Consider the following 20,803-nt stretch of genomic DNA (forward strand, 5'->3'; position numbering starts at 1 on the left):
GGCCCTCCTGGGGCACGCTGGCGCTCTGCCGTGCCGAAAGGGCTCGTGCTCGGGGAAGGGAGGTGGGTGTTCTCCCCAAGCCGGGCACTGCCGAGTGGGCTGGGAAGCATCCTTCCCCACAGGGCGATCCGCCGTCCGCTGACACCGGGGTGGCTTCCCCGGAGGAAGAATACTCACGGAAGCGAGGCCGGGCCTTGGGGCCATTTCCTCCCCCGTCGAAGCTCTTCGCGCTGAGCGGTGGTGGGGAAGGAAGTCACCACAGAGACCCGTCTCCAGCTTCCAGCCCGAGCTCATTCACCCGCCCGAGGAGACGACAAGCCCCGGGAAAGAGGCGGGGGGGGGGACTCTGGAGAGCGGCTCCCCCGGGGAGAAGAGCCGGCGCCGCCGCATTTTGAGACGGAGGCAACCATTTTGGGAGCCGCTGGGCTGACGCTCGCGGTGGACACACGCAGAGCCAGACGGAGTGGGGAGGAATCGTCGTGACAGAGCTCGAGCGGGAGGCCGCTCCAGCCGGCAGCGCTGCCAGAGCCAGGGAGACGCTTCGCTCCGGGAGAGGAGGCCGCCCGGGCTTCTGGCTCCACCGCGGCAGCGGCAGTCTTTGGACACCCCTGGGAGGCCTTCCCGCCGGGGAGCTTCTTTGCCCCGCCAACTCACAACACAGGAAGCTGCCTCCGACCGGGGAGCCAGGCCCTTGGTCCGTCTGGCTCAGGACCGTCTGCACTGACTGGCAGTGGCTCTCCCAGGTTTCAGGCAGGCGTCTTCCCCAGCCCTCCCTGGAGATGCCGCCGCCGGGGCTGAACCTAGGACTTTCTGCACGCAAGCAGGCAGGTGCTCTTGCACTGAGCAAGAGATGGGGTGCATCCCCTGAGGGGAAGATCTTACAGGGCTCGCACGTGGAGTCTCCCATCCAAACACAAACCAAGGCAAACCTTGCTTAGCACAGGGGGCAATTCGTGCTCGCTACCACAAGACCAGCCAGCAAGTCTAAAGCCAACTCCTTTCTTCCCACAGAGTGGCCACCTCCTTCCTGCAGACCCACATCTCTGTTTCAGCCTCCTCCTCAGAGGGACATAGGAAGCTGCCATCTACTGAGTCAGACCGTTGGTCTACCTTGCTCAGGACTGTCTGCACAGACTGGCAGCGGCTTCTCCAAGGCTGCAGGCAGGAGTCTCTCTCTCAGCCCTCTCTTGGAGATGCTGCCAGGGAGGGAACTTGGAACCTTCTGCTCTTCCCAGAGCGGCAGCTCCATCCCCAAAGGGGATATCTTACAATGCTCACACTTCTAGTCTCCCATTCTTATGCAACCAGGGTGGACCCTGCTTAGCTAAGGGGACAAGTCATGCTGGCTACCGCAAGACCAGCTCTCCCCTCTGCAACTTCTTGTCAATGACTGGCAAGTTCAGCAGAAGCAAACTGAGACTGTGAACTCCTCGAGGCAGAGACCTGTTCTCCTTTTTGCTTATGATACATGCTTCCACGTACACCATTGGTACTAGTCCTTTTACAGCTTGAAAACCAATAGCGTCAAAGACGTGGCATTGTGACAACTGCCCTTTAACATGTTCCCTGAGAGACAAAAACTGGCACTAGGCAGTGTGAGTGAGGGCGCCGTTACTTCGAGAGATTTTTATCAGCAGCAATCTCAGCAACATCTTCCCGGACTGCGTGGCGAGCGTCTGGAGTTACCCGTTTCATGGGAGCCAGCTTCCCGGGAGACAGAGCTGCTTGGAAGGTCCTCTGTGCCTCGTTTGCGATGCCAGCAGCAACACTTAACATTCAAGGCGGCCCATGATCCCGACCTCACTCGCTTCTGCGGTCAGACTGAACAGCTTCTGCACAGCGTCTCCCATGTGCCGGGCGGAGGCGGGGAGCGCCATTCGGCTCCAGAGCCTCAGGGGTGCGACAAGCACCCACCCATGAGAGCCAAGAAGACGCCACGGGGAAGCGCCCAACGGCAAGAAAGCGGCCCAAGCCTTCCCGGGCAGAACTGAGGAGGCCAAGGCAAGGCAGACGGCAGCTCCCCCTTGCAGCCTCAGCCTGGAGGGGAAAGGGGTCTCGGGCACCCAGACCCAAAGCAGCCTCCGGGGACAGCAGCCACCCCTCCCACAGGAGAGCCGGTCTTGTGGTCGCTCGCATGAGAGTCCCCTGAGGGGAGGGGGCCACAGTCACTCCAGGGAGAGCCCCTGCCTGCTCGGCCTGCAGAAGGTTCCCAGTCCCAACTCCCTGGCCGCAGCATCTCCAAGAGCGGGCTGAGAGAGAGACTCCTGCCTGCAGCCTTGGAGAGGCCGCTGCTGCCGGTCTGGGTAGACAATGCTGAGCTGACGGACCAAGGGTCTGACTTGGATAAGGCAGCTTCCTAGGTCCCTACGCCCCAGCCCGCTCTCCTCCCCAGAGGTCTCCTTGCCACGGCCATATTTGAGAAGGCCAGACGCAGCAGGGCTTCCTTATCTTCTCCATATCCAAAGGCACACACTGGCTGTAGGAAGAAGGACACCTATTGAAAAGTGAAGGGGCGGAGGTGGGGGGGGACGACTCTGCAGCCTTTAGAACGGTGCAGGACGAGAGACGTGCAGGCTGAGGAAGCGTTCTCAGCGTTCTCCTCCAGGAATCCACAGAGTGAACCCGTCGATGCATTATTCATATCAAAAACGCGGAGAAGAACTCACTCCACTGGCTCCAGCGCCTTCAGTGAGGCGGCGCTTTCCCAGACCTGCCTGCGAGAGAGGAGGCAGCTGCAAGGCACAGACGCCCTCCCAGGGGCTGGGAGCAGTTTTTGGACAGACTTGAGCAGCGCCCAGCGCCCAGCGCCCTGCCTCCTGCAGGGGTTCCCGGCTAATTCCCAGTTGCTTGCACAGCAGGGCTGGGGGCACCTTTTGGGCTTCTCTGCAGTTCAGTATTTCTTGCTTTCAGACATGGCAACCACTTGACAACACTGGAAAGATCTTAGCTGGGGGAAAGTCAGTCTTGCTAACCGAGCAAAGAGGCCCCTCTTTAGAAGAGGCAATCCTCTGCTCCTATTGAGCAGGGGGAGAGCAATTGGCCCTATCCAGCCCCAGCACAGCATCCCTTCATTGGCTCTTGCTGGTGTCTACCTTATGCTTCTTTTCAGGTGGCGAACCCTTTTGGGGACAGGGAAGCCTCTTGTTTATTTTTGTGCAAACTGCTTTGGAAACTTCTGTTGAAAAGCAGGATATAAATGTTCATCGTAGCATGGAGCTCCTCAGTGAAGAGCAGGATATAAATGTAGAAAATATAAATAAATAAATAAATAAATAAAGAGACAGAAGTTTTGTTTTAATGCAAACTACCAGTTCAATGGGGCCACCCAGGCTTCTACAGAGCCATGTAAATGAAAGTTGGCAGAAACAGGTCTCTGCCCTAAAGAGCTTACAGTCTCAATCTTGACCGTGTGGGAGAACAGAGGAGAGGAGCAGCAAAAGAGGCACAGCATGAGCACAGAGGAGCTCTTACCTCTCGGGACCCAAGCCTGAGCACCGTTGCAAAACAAGAGATCCCCCCAGGATCGTTCCAGGGCATCCCTCTCAACTGCTTTTACAGAGAAGGCACATCACAAAGGGGGGGGGGTGCTCAAGTGCACACCACTCTCACAACCGACACAAGGCGCCACCTGAAGCGCGCACCCCACCCTCTCTCTGAACGTCCCGCAGCTGCAGGCCCAGACAAGCTGCCCTGGCTCCCAACCGCAGCATACTACGGAGCGGAGCAGAGCGTGCTCTCCTCCTCCTCCTCGGAGCCCTCTGAAGTCTTTCACAGGCTGCAAAGCAGGGCTTTGTTCTCCTGACAGTAGCTGCTTTATTCCACCATTAAGCGGCAGGCCAAAAGCACACGTCCCCACCCAAGGGAGCCAGCCGAGGGGCAGCAGGGACCGGGCGGGACCCCGACACCCACACAAAACAATGCACGCTGCTCTGTCGTCCCTGTATCCCTTCACTGCCTCGCACAGCAGCAGCGTTCTCCCTTTAGGGCCAGGGGGCTAAGTGTCTCCCGGTCTGGACTTAGGCAGTTGACTAAGTTCCCCTAAGTTTCCTCCGGTGCACAACATCCATTGTCCAACTGCAGACTGTAATCTCCTCCCTACTGAGCAAAGGAAAACGGAAGCCCCGGTCCCCACCCTGGCCGGGTCAAACCCAAAGTGCCTCTCGCTTTGTCGCTGGCATCAAACCTCCACCAATCAGAACCAAACCCTTTAGGAACCTCTCTTTTAAAAGACCCAGGCGCAAGTCATCACCAGACACACACACACACACACACACACACACACACACACACACACCGGCTGCGAAGAGGCTGCAGGTTTCCAGGGATTCACCCAGAAGTCGCACATTAAGGTATCGCATCCTCAGCCAAGGTCAACAAGGCCTTCGCCTTGTTACAGGCGGCAGCCACAGATGCTCCCTCCAGGCCTGCAGGGCTGGCTTGGCACGCCACTGGGCGTCTGATGCCGGGCACTTTCTAAAATTACCAGCACCTGGGTGACTGCGGATTCCGTAACTGGTCAGACCGGAAGAACTGGTGCGTCTATCCCCCCCTCCGCCTTTCTAACCGTGGCCTTGTACTGTTCCGGTTAATGGGAGATTTAATGCCAGCTCCTGAGAGTAAATTGTTGTTTATTCAGCACCGTCAGTGTGCTTTGCAGAGAGAAGCAAGCTAAACAAACAAGTAAATAGTGGAGACAAGTACCTGTCTTGAAGCACCTGAGATCCAGAGCCACATGGGGGAGCAGTAGCCACCAGGATGGCTTAAAAAGGCCAGGGAAGGGGCTCTCCAACCTGGGCCCCCAGTTGTTGCTGGACTACAACTCCCATCATCCCCAGCCACAGTGGTAAGTCACAGTCCAGCAACAACTGGGGACCCAAGTTTCAGAACCCCTGTGTCAGGGGAAACCTCCCTCTCTTGATGATGCTTCCCAGGGCAACCATCATCACATGTTCAAACCATCTCCTGCCCAGGCGGATAAGAAGTAGAAGCCGCATTTTTAGCCAATATATCTTGGCCAGCCCGTACGCACTAGCAACAGAGCCTAAGCAAAGTTATGAGGCGACTGAAATATCTGGATCGAAGAAGCGTTACTCATCCGTCCATGACCAATGAACCTTAGCAAAAGCTGGCAACAAGACAGCGCAGAGGCTCCAACCCAGCAAGGAAAAGCCCTCGCCCTTTTTGGCCGCTCTTTGGCTTCTCTCTTGGATGAACACCAGATGAGGCGGTGCAGACGCATGTGCATACATAACAACGCAGCGGAGTAACATGTAGAAGAGAAACCATTAAAAAAACAAGCAAGAAATGCTTGCAGTCTTATCGCCGACTACACCTGTAATCCGACAGGACACATCTATCAGCAGTCCAAGGAACAGAACGATTCTCACGAGCCAAAGGTTCACTCCCGCGCCGGAGAAAGGTTCACTCCCGCGCCGTTCCTATACTCACCCTCTAGGAGTTCCTAGCCAGCATTCTGAACCAGCTGATGCTTTATGCTCTTTGAAATGATTTGCTATCTTTTAATCAAGTCGACTGTTTCTTCCTACATCTTAGGAAGCTCAAGAAACGGCCCTGAAAAGGTCAGCCTTGCCTTTGGAGGCAAGCTAGAACAGGAACGAAAAGAGGGCTGTATGGATGCAGGCATAGCCCCTCCACACACGTTACCCCAGCACTGGGGTCACCAACATGTCTAGAAGCACCAAGGAGGAAGCCACAGGGCCCAAGAGCTGCGCTCCCAGACGGCACAACCCTCACCCCCGAAAACTTCTCTCTGTTTGCTGAGACCTTCTCTAACTTGCCAAGAGATTCCTTTCGCGGCCTCTTCCTTCCTTTCCCTCATGTGCTCGACGGTTTAGATGATGAAGCTACAGGCAGGGTTTTATCACTGTTAGTTTTATGAGATCGATACGATGCCGCCTTATATCTGCCCAGGGCCCAGAGGGGGGACCTTTCCCCACCTTGCATATGGAGGTCCCTTAACGAAAGAAGGCAAGGCCTGAACCCAGGAGTGCCTGTTTACCACGGGGCAACAGCTCCTCCCTCCAACACAGCCTGTGCAACCAACAAATCACAAGTTTTCACACACTAAACTGACTCTGAGCCAGCCCTCTCCGGGTATTGTATATGGAGGATACCTGCTGCAAAGTCGCAGGAAAAGGTCAGCTGAGATGGGAAGGTAGGCTGACTAGTTTGTTTGGGGACCAGTTTGGTTTAGCCAGTGAAATAAGTGCATCTGTCGTACGGAGGCTTTTTGGGAGGAGGGGGAGGCATTCAGTAAGAAGAATTTCATATTAGAGCAGCCACGATGGAGAGAACGATGCTAGGACACACCTCTTAGAACACACATCTCATGTTGCAAAGGATCCGGGTTCAAACTGTGCGGGTCCCTGAAGGAGAAGACGCTTCCTGGGCTGGCCCTCTTTTCTCCTGGTGCGTACACACATGAAGACAAACAGATATGCCTAAAGCAGCAGACAGAACGGTATAGTTGCCCTGGAAACATCAGCCTCCTGTTTCCTTGCCATGAAATTGTCTCATAACTGCCACTGAGAACAAGTCGTTTATGAGAGATTAATGACCATATGCTGTGGTCCCCGGATGGCGGTGCCAACTTGCTTTAATTACTGCATGCAACAGATCATCTTGAACAGATTTGGATCATTCACAATGCCTCAAAGCGAGAGGTGCTCCAAGGCACCCGCCTTACGTTCTTCCGATCCGAGAGGAGAGGAATCAGAGCCCAGAGAGGATGACCTGATGCCACATGGCCCAATCACTCAGCCCGCACCCTGGCGCCTGCCAAAGACTTCTGCTAATCCCACTTGCAACATGCAAAACTTTCCGCAAGCCAGATGTCGAGAGCGCACCTGCCCTTCCAAGATTAAATTGCTCCGTTCATCACACAATAGGCAGGGCATCCTCCAGCGAGACCTGCAGAGGTGGCTGGCGGCATACAAATCAGGGCATAAAAACACAAGCTCTGTCAACATGGGGGAAAGTTTGCTTTGCAAATGGAGGGCACCTGCAGAAGAAGACTCCCGCCACCGCACCAAATGGGCTGGCGGCATTCGACTGGGGCATCAGAGAGATGCTTGGGGAAGGTTTGCTCCAACCAGAAGCTCTCCAGCCAAAATGGCCCAATCGACTATTCATTGTTGGATGGTTCTGAGCCAACAGGTTCCACCAGCTTCCCACATCCCCACACAAAGCGGGGTGTGTGTGTGGGGGGGTGCTCACAGGGCATCATTCAGCTGGGCTGCCCCATGCCCCGAGCTCCAAGCCATCACTGTTGGCGCAGGGAATGTTCAACAGGAAGCAGAAGAGGCCTGGGGGATTCTGTCCCACCTGCTAAGAAAGGGGGATGGAGCGGCCCGAAGGAAGCACAGGTGTGATGTATAGTAAATTAGTAACAGGATTGCACAGCTTGAGATAGTTTGAATAATAGTTCTCTGCAAGGGAAGTTGCTTTGCTACCCCAGTACATCAGGTGGGCACAGCAGAAGCTCAAGCAGCAGAAGAATCCGTTCCACGGGCCTTCCTTCCAAGCAATTGTGTTTAGGACTGGGGTGCTGGCCTCACTTTGCCTTCTGGACAAACACCTCCCTTAAGTGGCAGAATGGAGGACGGCTGCCCAGAAGCATCTGGTGGGCCTCTGTGGCAAGCAGGTCATTGGGCTAATCCAGGGGTCCCCAAACATTGCTGGTCTACAGCTCACATCCCCAGCCACAGTGGCCTTCAGCCATGGGAGGAGGACCCAAGTTCGAGAACCCCTGCACTAGAGCCGCCTTTGAGCTCCTCCCTCAGGGGGCTTCTGCTGCAGTTCAACTCAGCCTCAGAACCAAGCCCAACATGGGCACCCACAGCAACCAAGTGGCTCCAGGAATACCTGTCGAACTTTGAGGCTGCCAGGTAACAGTCAGACTGAACAAACACGTTAATATGCACCAGGTATCAGACGTACAAAGATTAATGCCATGGAGACCAGTGCCTTGGATACTGTTTTGACAGGAAATGCCACCGAAATAAGTGAAACCTACTATGAAAAGGAAGGTACAGGCTGCTGCCATCTACTGAGTCAGACCCTTGGTCTATCTAGCTCAGTACTGTCTTCACAGACTGGCAGCGGCTTCTCCAAGGTTGCAGGCAGGACTCTCTCTCAGCCCTATCTTGGAGATGCTGCCAGGGAGGGAACTAGAAATTTCCCAGATCGACCCCATCCCTAACGGGAATTTCTTACAGTGCACACATGCAGTGTTCCCTCTCACAGGTATTCCCAGATGTTATTGACTGCAACTCCCATAATCCCCAAGCAAAAGCCATTGCAGCTGGGGATTCTGGGGATTGTAATCAACAACATCTGGGAATTCCTGTTAGAGGGAATACTGCTCACATGTAGTCTCCCATTCAAATGCAACCAGGGTGAAGGGGACAATTCATGCTTGCTACCACAAGACCAGCTCTTCTCTAGAGGAAGGACAAGGGTGCACACTCATGTGCACATGCTCAAGCCTAATGACAGCTGTGCCTCATGTAGCCACAATATCACAGCTTCAGACAGGCATACATAATGTACCACATCACAAGTCTAAAATTTTACAGGGCTATTAACTAATCAACATGCCATTAAACCACTAACTATCTTGTTTTTGTAGGACTGACAAACTAAGATGCAAATGACTGCCAGCTCAGAAAATACATTGAAGATCTTTCTCTCTCACACACTCACAAAATTATCCCTTTAAAACAAACAAAACACCACACACAACACACCTCAGTTGAAATACTTTGCTTGAATCAAGAAACAGACTCCTCTCCTTCTTCCAATAAAGCTGTTAGCTGGGTACTCCCTTTAAAATGCCAGTAATATATCTGTTTCTAATCTGTGATTTAGAAATTAGATCCATGAAAGCTTTTAGCCCCTGGCCGCCTGGAGACTCACACAAACTCTGGAATCCCCTCCTGTACCTTATAACATGTACAACAAATTATGAGGTCCAAACCAATTTAAGTAAGGAGAAGCTAATGTCATATTTCAGCCTCAAATCAGCAATCTCTTTAAAGACATTTGGAATCCGGATCGGGATCATAAAACTGGACCAGGGAAGCTGCCGGGAATATGCCAGTTCTGCCCTTTAAAAACCAACTAACACCAGCTTTGAAGAATCAACCAAAAAAGGGATCTTGTCACCCCCACCAGGCAGACACCCCACCCCACCTTCACAACCTGCCAGTGTACAACAGGATTCCCCATCGCACCATTACCCTCAGAGCCTATTTACTGTATATACGAAATAAATGATTAATCGTCTCTGAAGGAGAGAGAGAGGATAAACAATGACATTAACATAGTCCAACCAGGCATAATCATCTCAAAGGCAGTAAGACAAATTACAGATGTCACAATCGCTTAATTATCCCACGAGGCTTTAACGAGGCTTAAATACTATAGGTAGACCCACAGAGGGAGGGAACTAGGAATAGCATGATGTGATTTTTAGAAGGAAGGATCAAGGCTGCCTTTTGTTTTGGGGTCCCCTATAAGAGCAACCCAAATTTGGAAGAATCCACGCCAAGATGCCGGAGTGATGAGCAGCCAGCTCAATCCTTTGTCCTGTTGACAGTTGCGGGGGGGGGGGATGGGGAAAGGGGGGGAGCAGGGAACCCCAACTGGGCTCCAGCACCTACTGCCTCCCCCCTTGCAGCTTTGGCCTTTAATCCCATCAAAAGGGTCTGGATCCTTGGAGGCTGCGAAGGAAGAAGGAGGGAGGGCAGGTCTCTCCAGGACGCGGGGAGAGCAGAGGGGGGCCCTTTTCTCCTTGCAAGCCCGCCAGGAGAAAGCTTCCCCTCCCCGCCCCACCGCTCTTTTGCAAATCCCTGCAAGAGAAAAAGAGAGGCCAAGCGGCCCCGACCCACCGACCTCTCTGCACGGATGAAGGGGTCTGCATGCAGCGGCCGCCTGCCCTCCTCCTCCTCCTCCTCCTCCTCCTCCTCAAGCTGTTGCAGAGACAAGGCTGGGAGTGCAAAGCCAAAAGCAGCGCAAAAGACACAGGCCGGGTAGGGGGCATGCCGGCTGGGCGGGGGCTGTTGCCAGGCAGGAAAGGAGGAGGAGGAGGAGGAGGAAGCTGGGATTTGGGGGGTCCTCCCTGGAGGAAAAGGGGGCAGCTCCACAGGTCTGCCCAGGGGGAAAGGAGAAAGGTGAAGGGGGGGCTGGGAAAAGGTCAGGGGGGTCTATCACAGGTGCCAGAAGCGGAAGATCGGGGGGGGGGGAGGAAGATGCCTCCAGGAAGAGGGTTTGGGAGGGTCCCAGATATATGAATAAAAGCGACGAAGTTGATGGAGAGGGGGGCGGAGGATGCTTCAGGAAATGGAGTCAATGGAGGGCTGTCCCCTGGGGCAAGGAAACAGACAGCTAGGGGGAGAACAGAGTGGGTGGGCAATTAGGCTGACCCGAGGAAGAGGGGTTTTTTTGGGGGGGGGAGTGGGAATTGTAAGGAAATGAGGAAGAACTTATAGGGGGGAGAAATGGGACTAAATCAGGGGTTGGATTGCACTGAAGGTGAGCTGTCCCACGGCTGCAAGGAGACTCCGTTTAAAAAAAAAACGGGGGGGGGATAAAAGGAGGGGCTGCTCCAGGAATACATTGGGGGGGTGCCCCATAATTGCGGGGAAGTGAGTTTATAGGAGAGGGAGGGGCTGGGAAGGTCTGCCCCACAAGTGCAAGGAACGGGGGGGGCATTGTAAGGGGGGGATGAAGAAGAGATGGGGGGCTCATTCATAGAGGCGGAGGGAAGGGAGAATAAAGTGGGGGGCTCACAATAACTCAGGGGCCGGGGGGTTTAAAGGGGGGGTGCCCCATTGTGAGCCCCATAGCTTTGAGAAAACACCGAGGGAGGGGAGAATACGAGGGGGGGGTCCGATTGGGTCCGGGGGGGGCGAGAGGGATGGGCGGGGCCAGGGCAAAGTTCCGCAGTCCTCACCTGGGTCCGGCGCCTGGAGCCTGTGGCGCTCGCTCCTCTCCCGCAGCGCAACCCAGCCTGCCTCGGCAGGGGGCGGGGCGGGGGCGGGGCCTAGGCCTCGGCGGCGGGGAGGAGGAGGAGGAGGCGGGGAAGGGCGGGGCTTTTGCAACCTAACCTACTAGTCGGCTGCTCCAAAGGAGGGAGGTGAAGGGAAGCGCCTCCGTTGCCACGGCGACCGCGCGTCGCTCGCTACTCCTCGAGAGAGGGCGGCCGAGGCAAAAGCGAGCTGGACGGAGGAGGGGCGGGGCCTCTGCCGGTGACGCAAGGAAAGGGGCGGGGCGCCGGGCGGGGATAAAGAGGCGGGAGCGGCTCTGTGGGTCGCGAGTTCGAGGCTGGCTTGGAGGTTGGGTGGGGAGGTAGTTCTATCCAGAGGCTGGACCTTAGCGCCATGCATCAGTCTAGGACTTGCGAGACTCCTCAGTCCCAAAATGTATTGCATTATTTTCTCTTCCATCTTGACCCACTTCACGAGGTTATTGTGAGGACAGCATGAGGAGACCTTGGAAGGGGAGCGGGACTTAAGCATGCACACATCAACAACAACAATCTCTGATGGCCACAGCAAATTGTTCTCACAATTTAGTCGGATAAAACAAAACAAAGGATGACAATGAAATGCAAAACATTTCAAGACTTTCTTTAAAGCTGGGGAAATATCTCTAGGTGTTGCACCTCGCTTTTGAACAGCCTCAAGCCCTTTCAGCTCCATACCATAAAATCAAAAATCACAGGGTTGCCACAGCAAAGGTATGGTGTGCAACCTGTTTGGAGCTGCCAGAAGAACTACTCAGGAAAATACTTTCAGAGATGATAGGACGACCGTGCTGCCAGAGAAAAAAGAAGAAGAAGAAAACATGGTTTACTACAGGAGAGCAAGTTTCCTGCCTCGGATATACCTGCTCCTCCAAATCATATTTTGAGTTGCTTTAATTGGAGTTTCATCATCCCTTTACTATTTTTCAAATGTAGCATCTTTGCAATATACTGGTCTAGCACCGCAGTTTTGCAAACTTTAAGAACATAAGAACAGCCCTGCTGGATCAGGCCCAAGGCCCATCTAGTCCAGAATCCTGTTTCGCACAGTGGCCCACCAGATGCCGCTGGAAGCCACAGACAGGAGTTGAGGGCGTGCCTTCTCTCCTGCCATTACTCTCCTGCAACTGGTTCTCAGAGGCATCCTGCCTTTGAGGCTGGAGGTGGCCCACAGCCCTCTGACTGGTAGCCATTGATAGACCTCTCCTCCATGAAGTCATCCCCCTTTTAAAGCCATCCAGGCTGTTGTCTGCCACCACATCCTGTGGCAGAGAGTTCCACAAGTGGATCAACTTTCATCCTGGTCTCTTGTTTGGGATGAAATGTACCCACTCAGTTGAAATTGACAGGCTTGTTTGGGGGGGATATGGTGCCTGGAGTGAAACTGACCAGCAGACATTTTATTATCTTCATTAGTGTTCTAGCATTATTCTACTCCAGCATAGCACTGTTTCTACCATCTGTCTATTTATTTATGTTTTATTTAAATCCTTTCTGCTCAAGGACATAAAAAGATCTATGGTGCGGCCACATTTGAAGTACTGCATGAAGTTCTGGTCACCTTAAGTTCTGTGCAGTTAAGTGCAGTTCTGGTATCTTAAGAAGGACATTGTAGAACTGGGAAAGGTACAGGAGAGGTGATCAGGGGCCTAGAGCACCTTCCTTATGAGGCTAGGCTACAGCATCTGGGGCTCTTTAGTTTGGAAAATAAGCCACTGTGGGGAGACATGATTGAGGTGCATAAAATTATGCATGGAGTAGAGAGTATGGACAGAAAGAATTTTTTTTCCCATCCTCTCTCACATCCCTAGAACCAGGGGTCACCCCATGAGACTGAAGTTTGGGAAATTTATAACCGACAAAAGGAAGTACTTTGTCACACAGTGCATAATTAACCTATGGAATTCTCTGCCACAAGATGTGGTGATGGCCACCAGCTTGGATGACTTTAAAAGGGGCTTAGATAAGTCCATGGAGGACGGGTCCCTCAGTGGCTACTAGTCCTGCTGGCTATAGGCCACCTCCAGGCTCAAAGATGCTGCTGAATCCCATTTGCAGGAGAGCAATAGCAGGAGAGAAAGCATGCCTTTGTGGGCTTCCCAGAGGCATCTGGTGGGTCACTGATGCTGGACTTGATAGGGCTTGGGCACGATCCAGCAGGGTCGTTATGTTCTAGTGATGTACAGTTCAAAATAATAGCTCCCTCTGAGAGACATTAAACAAAAGACAGGGCGAAGGCAAAGAGAGAGAAGGAGATGTTGGCACCAACTTTCCCCTCCTACTGCTGCTATGGGTAATGAAGTCATATAATGGTTAACGAAGACCGTTCTGGAAAAGAGGAGAACCGAGGCATTGGAAGCGGCTCCCTCTGCTGGTTTCTATGGGTCTGGGCAGCCCCCACAGACTGAAGGGCCCCTTGCTAGAGGGAAGAGGCACTTCATCCTCGGCCAGCCCTACAGGAATTAATGGAGCTGCACAAGAACATGTTACAGTCCCATACAACCCTAAGAATGGTCTGGGAACCCCACAAGACAGGCGTGAAGGTGATAAAGCCTCTGGCTTTTGCTCCCCAGCACCTGGTATGTAGTAGTTTATTGCCTCTGGACATGGAAGTTCTTGATTAAGGTGGCCCACAAATAAATGTTTATTATTGTTTATGAGCCAGAATTCCAGTGACTCATGCCTTTAATCAACTGGAATTGCTGTCATGACCGTTGGGTTGCAGCTGTAATAACCAGAGCTCCCCGGGGGGGGGGAAGGGAGGGGGGATCCACATACCATTAATAGTGGTTCTTGCCTCCCCCTTCAACACATTTTCTTGATTGCAACAATTGCTCTTGATCAAAGAAACAATGGGGAAATAAATGGGGCCGCCATGGAAGCATTCATCTACAGAGAGCAAAGGTCCTTGCATCATCATTCTGGAAGGAAGAACCCCAAGACTCCGGGAGTTCCTGCATTCCTACCTGCTTAAGATCCTACAGCAGCAGCATTGCCAGAGACAGTGTTTTGCGAGACGGTGTGCAAAGCAGGAAGTGAGAAGTAGCCATGGGAGCAAGAAGGCACTCAGATGACAATGAATCATCCTAGGAATGCATGGAGACAGGTGGAGGCTGCCTACCAGTGTGTTGAAGGGATTGCCCTTGCTGACTCACCTCAAGACCTGCTGTAGCTACCTCTGTATCTTATGCACCTTGCTTTGTACAAAAATCAGAGAGAGGAGAAGCCTTCCCTTCTTTCCCCACCCACACTGGAGATGTAGTTCAGTGGGAAATTCCCTGCTTTGCATAGGAACATAGGCAGCTGCCCTATACTGAGTCAGACCTTTATTCCATCTAGCTCAGTAGTGTCTTCACAGACTGGCAGCAGTGGCTTCTCCGAGGTTGCAGGTAGGGGTCTCTCTCAGCCCTCTCTTAGAGACGCAGCCAGCGAGGGAACTTGGAACCTTCTGCATGCAAGCCGGCAGGTGCTCTTTGCACAGTGGCCCCTTTATCCCCTGAGGGGAATCTCTTCCAGTGCTCACACAGGTAGTCTTCCATTCAAACGCAAGCAGGGTGGACCCTGCTTAGCAAAGGGAATGATTCACGCTTGCTACCACAAGAACAGCTCTCCTCCCAATATTGCTACACTGAAAATAAGTGCCAGCCCCCATTCATAGACAAACCACTCCAAGGAAGCATAAAGTCAAACATGAAACCACAGCTAGAAAACACGGGAACTCCATTGCTCCCGCAATATTAACAGCCTGTGTGATCATGTAAGTCTGGCTAACTGCATGAACAAGGCGGAGACGGGTTCTGCCCCAAATGTGATCCATCCATTTCCTCAGTTAAAGGGTCCTGGGGAACAAATGAGTGGAACGGCCTCTCTTGGGCATTGGCACCCAACTATTAGATGTTTTTTTGGGAGGGAGTGGAGTGGGCACCCCCTCGCTCTTATCTTGCCCTTTTCCAAGCACAACTTGGGTCCCCAAGGATTCGTTTTGGTTCAGTATGAAGTCCAATGCCACATTCCCCCCACCAAGCACTCCGGCGGTCGATGATGCTGTAATTCCATCTCTGGCAACCCCTGCCAACAGCAAACAGACACTCCATAACCCAGGTAGGAACAGCCTTTAAGCACTGGGTGGTTAGGGTTTCACTAGAGCCTTCGGGAAATTATATGCAAAGCATAACTGGCTGCAGCAGTAGGTGGTTCTGTAGGACTCTCTGTACGTCCCTGTCATTTCTCAGACACAACACAAGCAGAACTGTGCAGTAACAACTAGATTGTGCCAACAGTCGAGCCAATTTAATATACGGCTCTGCATTTTGCAGAAATGTTCCTGGATTTTGTAGAATCCCTTGCGTGAAATACCGAAGAATACATTTAAACACACTGGGTGGCACTTCTGCTTAATTTCCCTTTCCCTCTCTTGTGGCTTTTCTGTTCAGGAAAAGATTTTTAAAGCACATTATGCAAAACAGGACAGCTTATCCAGGCTGACGCTCGTCACACGGAACTGGTTTCTGTCACCTTGTGATGTTGTACACCGTGCAGCAGAGATATGCATGCAATCAAGGCCTTTTTCTTCCCTAGTTCCTCAAAAGATCATGGTTTAAGTGAGGCAAAGTTTTAACTCAAAATAAATGACACTTTTCTATCATCGGTATTTTTCCCCCCAATTGGACAGGTCATCAGATAACGCATGGAAAATATTCTGCATAACCAGGAGAGGGGAAGAAGGGAATTGATCTGAAACGTCTCTTCAAGTGCTTATCTTTCGTTTTATCTTTTTGAATGGCACAAGAGCAGCTCCATAAGCTTATCAGTGAAAGAGCAGCATGGCGTTTATATTTTTTCCACATTGCAATGATCTGAGTGGGCTTTCACTTCTTAAGAACACTCGACTGAATTTTCAGTCTGAAAATCTACATCGTCATGGCTTCTTGTATTATCCTTCATGGGTAGATTTGTGAACGTCTTCTTCTGACACCCTCTGGAGTCATTTGAAAACTGACAGGCTCTTTCTCCCCACCACCACCACACACACACCCCTCCCCTCTCTCCAGCTCAACCACCCACCCAGTATTTTATCTAGGCCAGTTACTTGCTCCTTATGAAGAATGCAGAAAGATATTTGTCTTTCTCTCTCTCTCTCCTGAAATCCAATAGAACTCAGAGACGTCCAGTGAAAGTGATTAGCCGCCGATTTAGGACAAAAGCCATTCTTCACAAAAGGCACAATTCATGTGTGGAACTCTAGGCCACAAGATGCAGCATGCCTGACATCCAGTTGGCATTGGGAGCAACCCTGGGAGAGGGTTATTGCCTTCAGGCTCTGTGTGGGCTTCCCAGGTAGGTACATCTGGTCGGCTCCTGCATGAAGCAGGGTGCTGGATTATGTAGACCTTTCGCCTGGGTGGGCTTCTTCTCCTTTACTGTGGCAACAGACACCAGTTTCTTTCACCGCGGGCCGTATGAAAGCGGTATCCGCTCTTGTGTGGGCACACTGGCCCCACTTTTGTCAAAAGAAAACGTCTTAAGACAGTAATAAAGATGGATTCTGATTTGATCCTGATAAGTCTGGAAAAGGAAGGGGGCCAAGAGATGAGTAGGGAAGCTTCTCTCAAACCACTCTCAGCTCTCTTACAAACCATTCTCGGTCGGCACGTAAGGGAAAAACAAGGACTCATTCCCCTTTCCCGCCCATCCCCAAAAGACCACGTTGGCAGATGGAGGTGGTGGGCTCTCGGGACAAGCAGCCTGTTCTTAAAAGCAAAGCTTCTTAGCAACCTGCTTCATTCACATGTATATATATATATATTTTTTAATATACTGTATATATAATATTTTTCTCAATATAATATATAGAAATACGGAGACAGACACAGTTTCCTGGTAAACATTTACGAGATAGGTTTCGCGACACTGGGGGAAAGGCCTGCCTCCTTTTGCATAATGCTTTACACACACAAAATGCAGGACACACAGAGAGAATCCATAAATACGTGTAAATAAACAACTATGTCTTTGCATTTAAAGTGTCTGCCTCCACACACACACACACACACACACACACACATACAGAGCTATCAAATGGCCAAAATATGCTCTCCAAGAGCACAGGCAGCAGGTAGTGGGCAAGATTCCTCAGCTAGCTTAAAAAATAAGATTTTAAAAAGGTAAAAGGGATCTGGGGGTGGCAGGGTGCGCTTCTGTCCGTCCCATTTCCTACCCCCTGTGCAGAAGGTGAGGCTTAAGAGCATCAGGGCTGAGCAGGGACTCAAACCAGGTCCAGAACTCTCCCTGTGTTTGTTCCAGGGGGCGGCTGCTGCTGCTTACATGACGACCATTAAGGATGGACCATCAGAAAAAAGCTACTCCAGCGGGTCCATTCCCTGTTGGATGTTTCAGAAGCGACAAGGATTAGATTTCAGAAATAGGTTTGCTAGCTAAGGTTTGTGCTTTTAAGGAAGTAGGGAGGCTTGGCTGGCACCTGAAGTTAAGAAAGCGCAGCACGATCAAAATGCACGTGGGCGTACACATGGCACAGCTCCGTAAACTCTCTCGCCCTCCCACCCACCGGCCCAACTGTCCATTATTTTGTTCTGCAGAATCTCTTGGAGGGCTGGAACAAGGCAGGCGGGCTCTACGGCCAGCATACGTCTTTGTGAAGGTCCCCCTCTGTGAGGAAATCAAGGAGGGAAAATCTGCCGGGGGGGGGTCCGCCCAGGGACAGGGATGTTCTTGTGCTTTTAGGCCCATTCACACACTATCTCCAACACTTGTATGACGAGTGTACAGTGTTCACAGGTATAGATCTGTACACAGGCACAATCATTCACATGTGATGCTGAACGCAGGTACACAGAAGGACACTTGCTCTCTGTGCCATGCATTTGAAGGACCTGCAGGACCCAGGTTCACTTTTAAAATGAACACAAGTACAGTCATTCACACAAACCCATGTACGAGTGTACAGACATCCGTACACTCGTTCAGCATAAGATGTCTGAACCCTTGTTGTGCCCATCTCTGCCTTGGAAATGGTGCCCATTTCTGGATGCACTCCGAAAGCTCTACCGAGGGGGATTCACAGACATTCAGACAAGAACGGTGGCAGTTCTAAGTGGCAACCGTTTGAGAAGACGTGCCTCTGCCCATGCCTCCTTCCCTGTCTTCAGGAGCATCTACGCTACGGCATCATGGTTCCCCCCGCCCCCCGGGAGCCAAGAAAGCCACAGAGGAGGGCTAAAGATGGTCTAGGAGAGGTCTGCATCTACCCCGCTGCCCGCCCCCCAACTCAGATTCCCCGGCTCCGTGGAAAGAAGCCGTAATGGCTCAACCGGTTTGAGGGCACCACACAGACACACCTCCCGCAGAAGGGCCGCCTCCAAGAATTTGGCACTTCGCAGCACAAGACTCAAGAGGGGGTTCAGCAGCAATAAGCAATGCCAACGATACACCCACAAGCAGGTACACACGCAGACACACTTGCACACCCACACACAAAGCTCAGGGCGAAGGGGAGGGCATGGAGGTGGATGGCTTGCCCTGGGAGGGACAGCCTTTGAGAACTCCCTCCCCAAAAGGAGAGCAGGAAGATCTGGGGCGGACGTGGGAAGCCGGAACGCACAGACAAAGGCTGTGCAGCACAGCTCAGGCGACTAGTCCTCTTGAGGAAGGGAAGAGCCACAGAGCTATGGCCAAGCGTTGGGTGGCTCTCTGGAAGCCATTTGATGGCAAAGGGAGCCGGGGGGGTGGGGGTAGAATAGGCACTGGCTTTGCCATGAGAGCCACCCTCTCGGGCAGCTTTTGATTTGGCAGCAAAACTCCGTTTTGCTCTCTGCAGCGTGGGGCTGGCCCGTGGCTCAGATGGCTTTAAAGGGGGCGGGGGGAGGGTGCTGGACAAAAATCTATCAGTGGAAGAAGAAGCTGCACCTAGCTCTGGCCCAGCAGGGCCCTCCCCACGTCCTGAAGCTTGTGGGTCTTCTTGAAGGGGTGCTAGGAAGCCAGCCCCTTGGGCAAGGCAGGAGGCGGGGGCTGGAAGGTGCCTGAACCAGCCCCCCCCCCCCCGCAGGCTCAAGGAAGCAGCCACGGGGCTGTGCATTCAAGGAAAGAGGGTGGCTTGGCCCGATCAGAGCCACAGAATGCCCACATGTGGCTTCAAAGACAGCGAACGCCTGAGCCAGGGGCATGGGAGAGGCCAGAGAAGCCCGGGGACCCGGCCAAGGCTCTGGATGCTCCATTTGGCTTCTGAACCTCCTGAGAGAAGGGAAAGGCTCCAGAGAGGATCAGGCTGGAGAGCAGGGGCAGACCAGCCTGGCTCGGAGCCGCTGCGCAAGACCAGACGGCAGCAGGGACTCCGGCCACGGAAGGAAAAACGCAGAGCCAAACCAAAGTGGACGGGCCGGGCGGAGAGAAGGGCTTACTGGCCCGCCAGCCCCATGGTAGGGAACCGGGCACTGCAAGGGCGAGGAAGGTGTGTGGCAAAGTCTCACCTTTTCCTCACAGTCCGCGAGCAAGATCCTGCAGCCCGAGCAAATCTGGCTGACGCCGAGGCAAAAGCAGGCTCCGCCGGCGTGCCGCAGATTGTGCAAGGGAGGACAGGCTGGCTGCTGAAAGTGGTCTGGTCCAACGGAAGGAAGGGGAATGGATGAGAGACACACACACCCCGCCGCCCTCTCCCACCCACCCCCGGCATCACCCCCAAACCCCTCCAAACATGAAGCAGCAGTTCATAAAACCAGACATTCATTTCCGAGGTGCTTCCCTTTCTGTCCTCCAAACAGGATTTGTGCCACATCAGACTCCACCCCACTTCGAAAGAGAAAGGGGCGGAGGGCGCACGTTCTTTGGTTAATCACCACGAGGGATGCAGAGCTGGTGAGCAGCAGGTGGGGAAACGTCCCGCCTGGTTCAGCGCAATGGCTGGAATCAGGACACCACCCTCCAGGGGCATTTCGAGAGACTCTCTCTCTCTCTCTCATATATCCACGGCCCTGGCCACTTCCAGCCTTAGGAGGAGAGGGACAAAGGTGGGCTTCTTCCTCTTCGGAGGGCGGGTGGTCTGTCCCGGATCACTTGTTCTCAATCAGCGTCTGGACTTTGTACACAAGGTCTCGCGCCAGCTTCAGGATCTGCTTGGTGTTGTGGTGCTCAGCCATTTCTGGAAGGCGGAAGGGAGAGGAAGAGTCAAGGAAAACCCACGGAGGAAATGAGTGTGGATTCCAAAGAATCACCACCCAATCTCCTTGCCTTCTCTCCGCACCCCACGGCCTGGCAATGAGACCCCTGTGGATATTCCTGTGTGATCACCGGAGCACAGGAAGCAGCCCAGTACAGAGTCAGACCCTTGGTCCATCTAGCTCAGGATTGTCTACACTGAGCAGCAGGGGCGGAAGGAAGCCAGAGGTGGCCTGGGTCCAGCCCGCCGCCGTGGCCCCCTACCCCCGCCCCGTGTCTGATGTCAGGCGCTAAGCCCCGCCCCTGCATCTGACGCCGCAGGCAGGGGGTGTGGCTGGGGTGCCAGGCACAGCCCCTAATTGGCGGTGGCCTAGGTTCTTCGAACCCGTTCGCTCAGTGGTGGCCCCGCCCCGGTGACCAGCAGTGGTTCATCATGATGGGAGTTGTAGTTCAGCCACATCTGGAGAGCCAAGGTTACCTAACCCTGGCTGAGGTTCCCCAACGCCGCTGTGGCTGACGAAGCTGGCCATGGTCGTCCAGCATCATCTGGAGCTTTCCCAGAGAGCAGGCTTCCCCATGGGTTTTCTG

At 53.2% G+C, this 20,803-nt stretch overlaps 2 protein-coding genes across 10 annotated transcripts in view; both read right to left on the minus strand.

Moving 5' to 3' along the window:
• Positions 1-11,049, minus strand: part of KIAA1671 (KIAA1671 ortholog) — a 58,443-nt gene extending 47,394 nt beyond the window's left edge. For 2 of the 5 annotated variants that reach the window (XM_053279478.1, XM_053279475.1), the window contains exon 1: positions 9,916-10,071. The gene's annotated coding sequence lies outside the window, so the exon portion shown is untranslated. Of the gene's footprint in view, positions 1-177; positions 310-9,915; positions 10,076-10,975 lie in introns of those variants that run through there. The other 3 variants (XM_053279476.1, XM_053279479.1, XM_053279477.1) reach the window with 3 other exon arrangements.
• Positions 11,050-16,826: 5,777 nt separating this feature from the next.
• Positions 16,827-20,803, minus strand: part of SGSM1 (small G protein signaling modulator 1) — a 62,557-nt gene continuing 58,580 nt past the window's right edge. For all 5 annotated transcript variants that reach the window (XM_053279921.1, XM_053279920.1, XM_053279919.1 and 2 more), the window contains exon 24: positions 16,827-20,198. In XM_053279921.1, the coding sequence (XP_053135896.1) occupies positions 20,110-20,198 (89 nt within the window). In that variant the 3' untranslated portion in view covers positions 16,827-20,109. The remainder of the gene's footprint in view (positions 20,199-20,803) is intronic.

The sequence above is a fragment of the Hemicordylus capensis genome, chromosome 15, assembly GCF_027244095.1.
Source record: "Hemicordylus capensis ecotype Gifberg chromosome 15, rHemCap1.1.pri, whole genome shotgun sequence".
Classification (NCBI taxonomy): Eukaryota; Metazoa; Chordata; class Lepidosauria; order Squamata; family Cordylidae; genus Hemicordylus; species Hemicordylus capensis.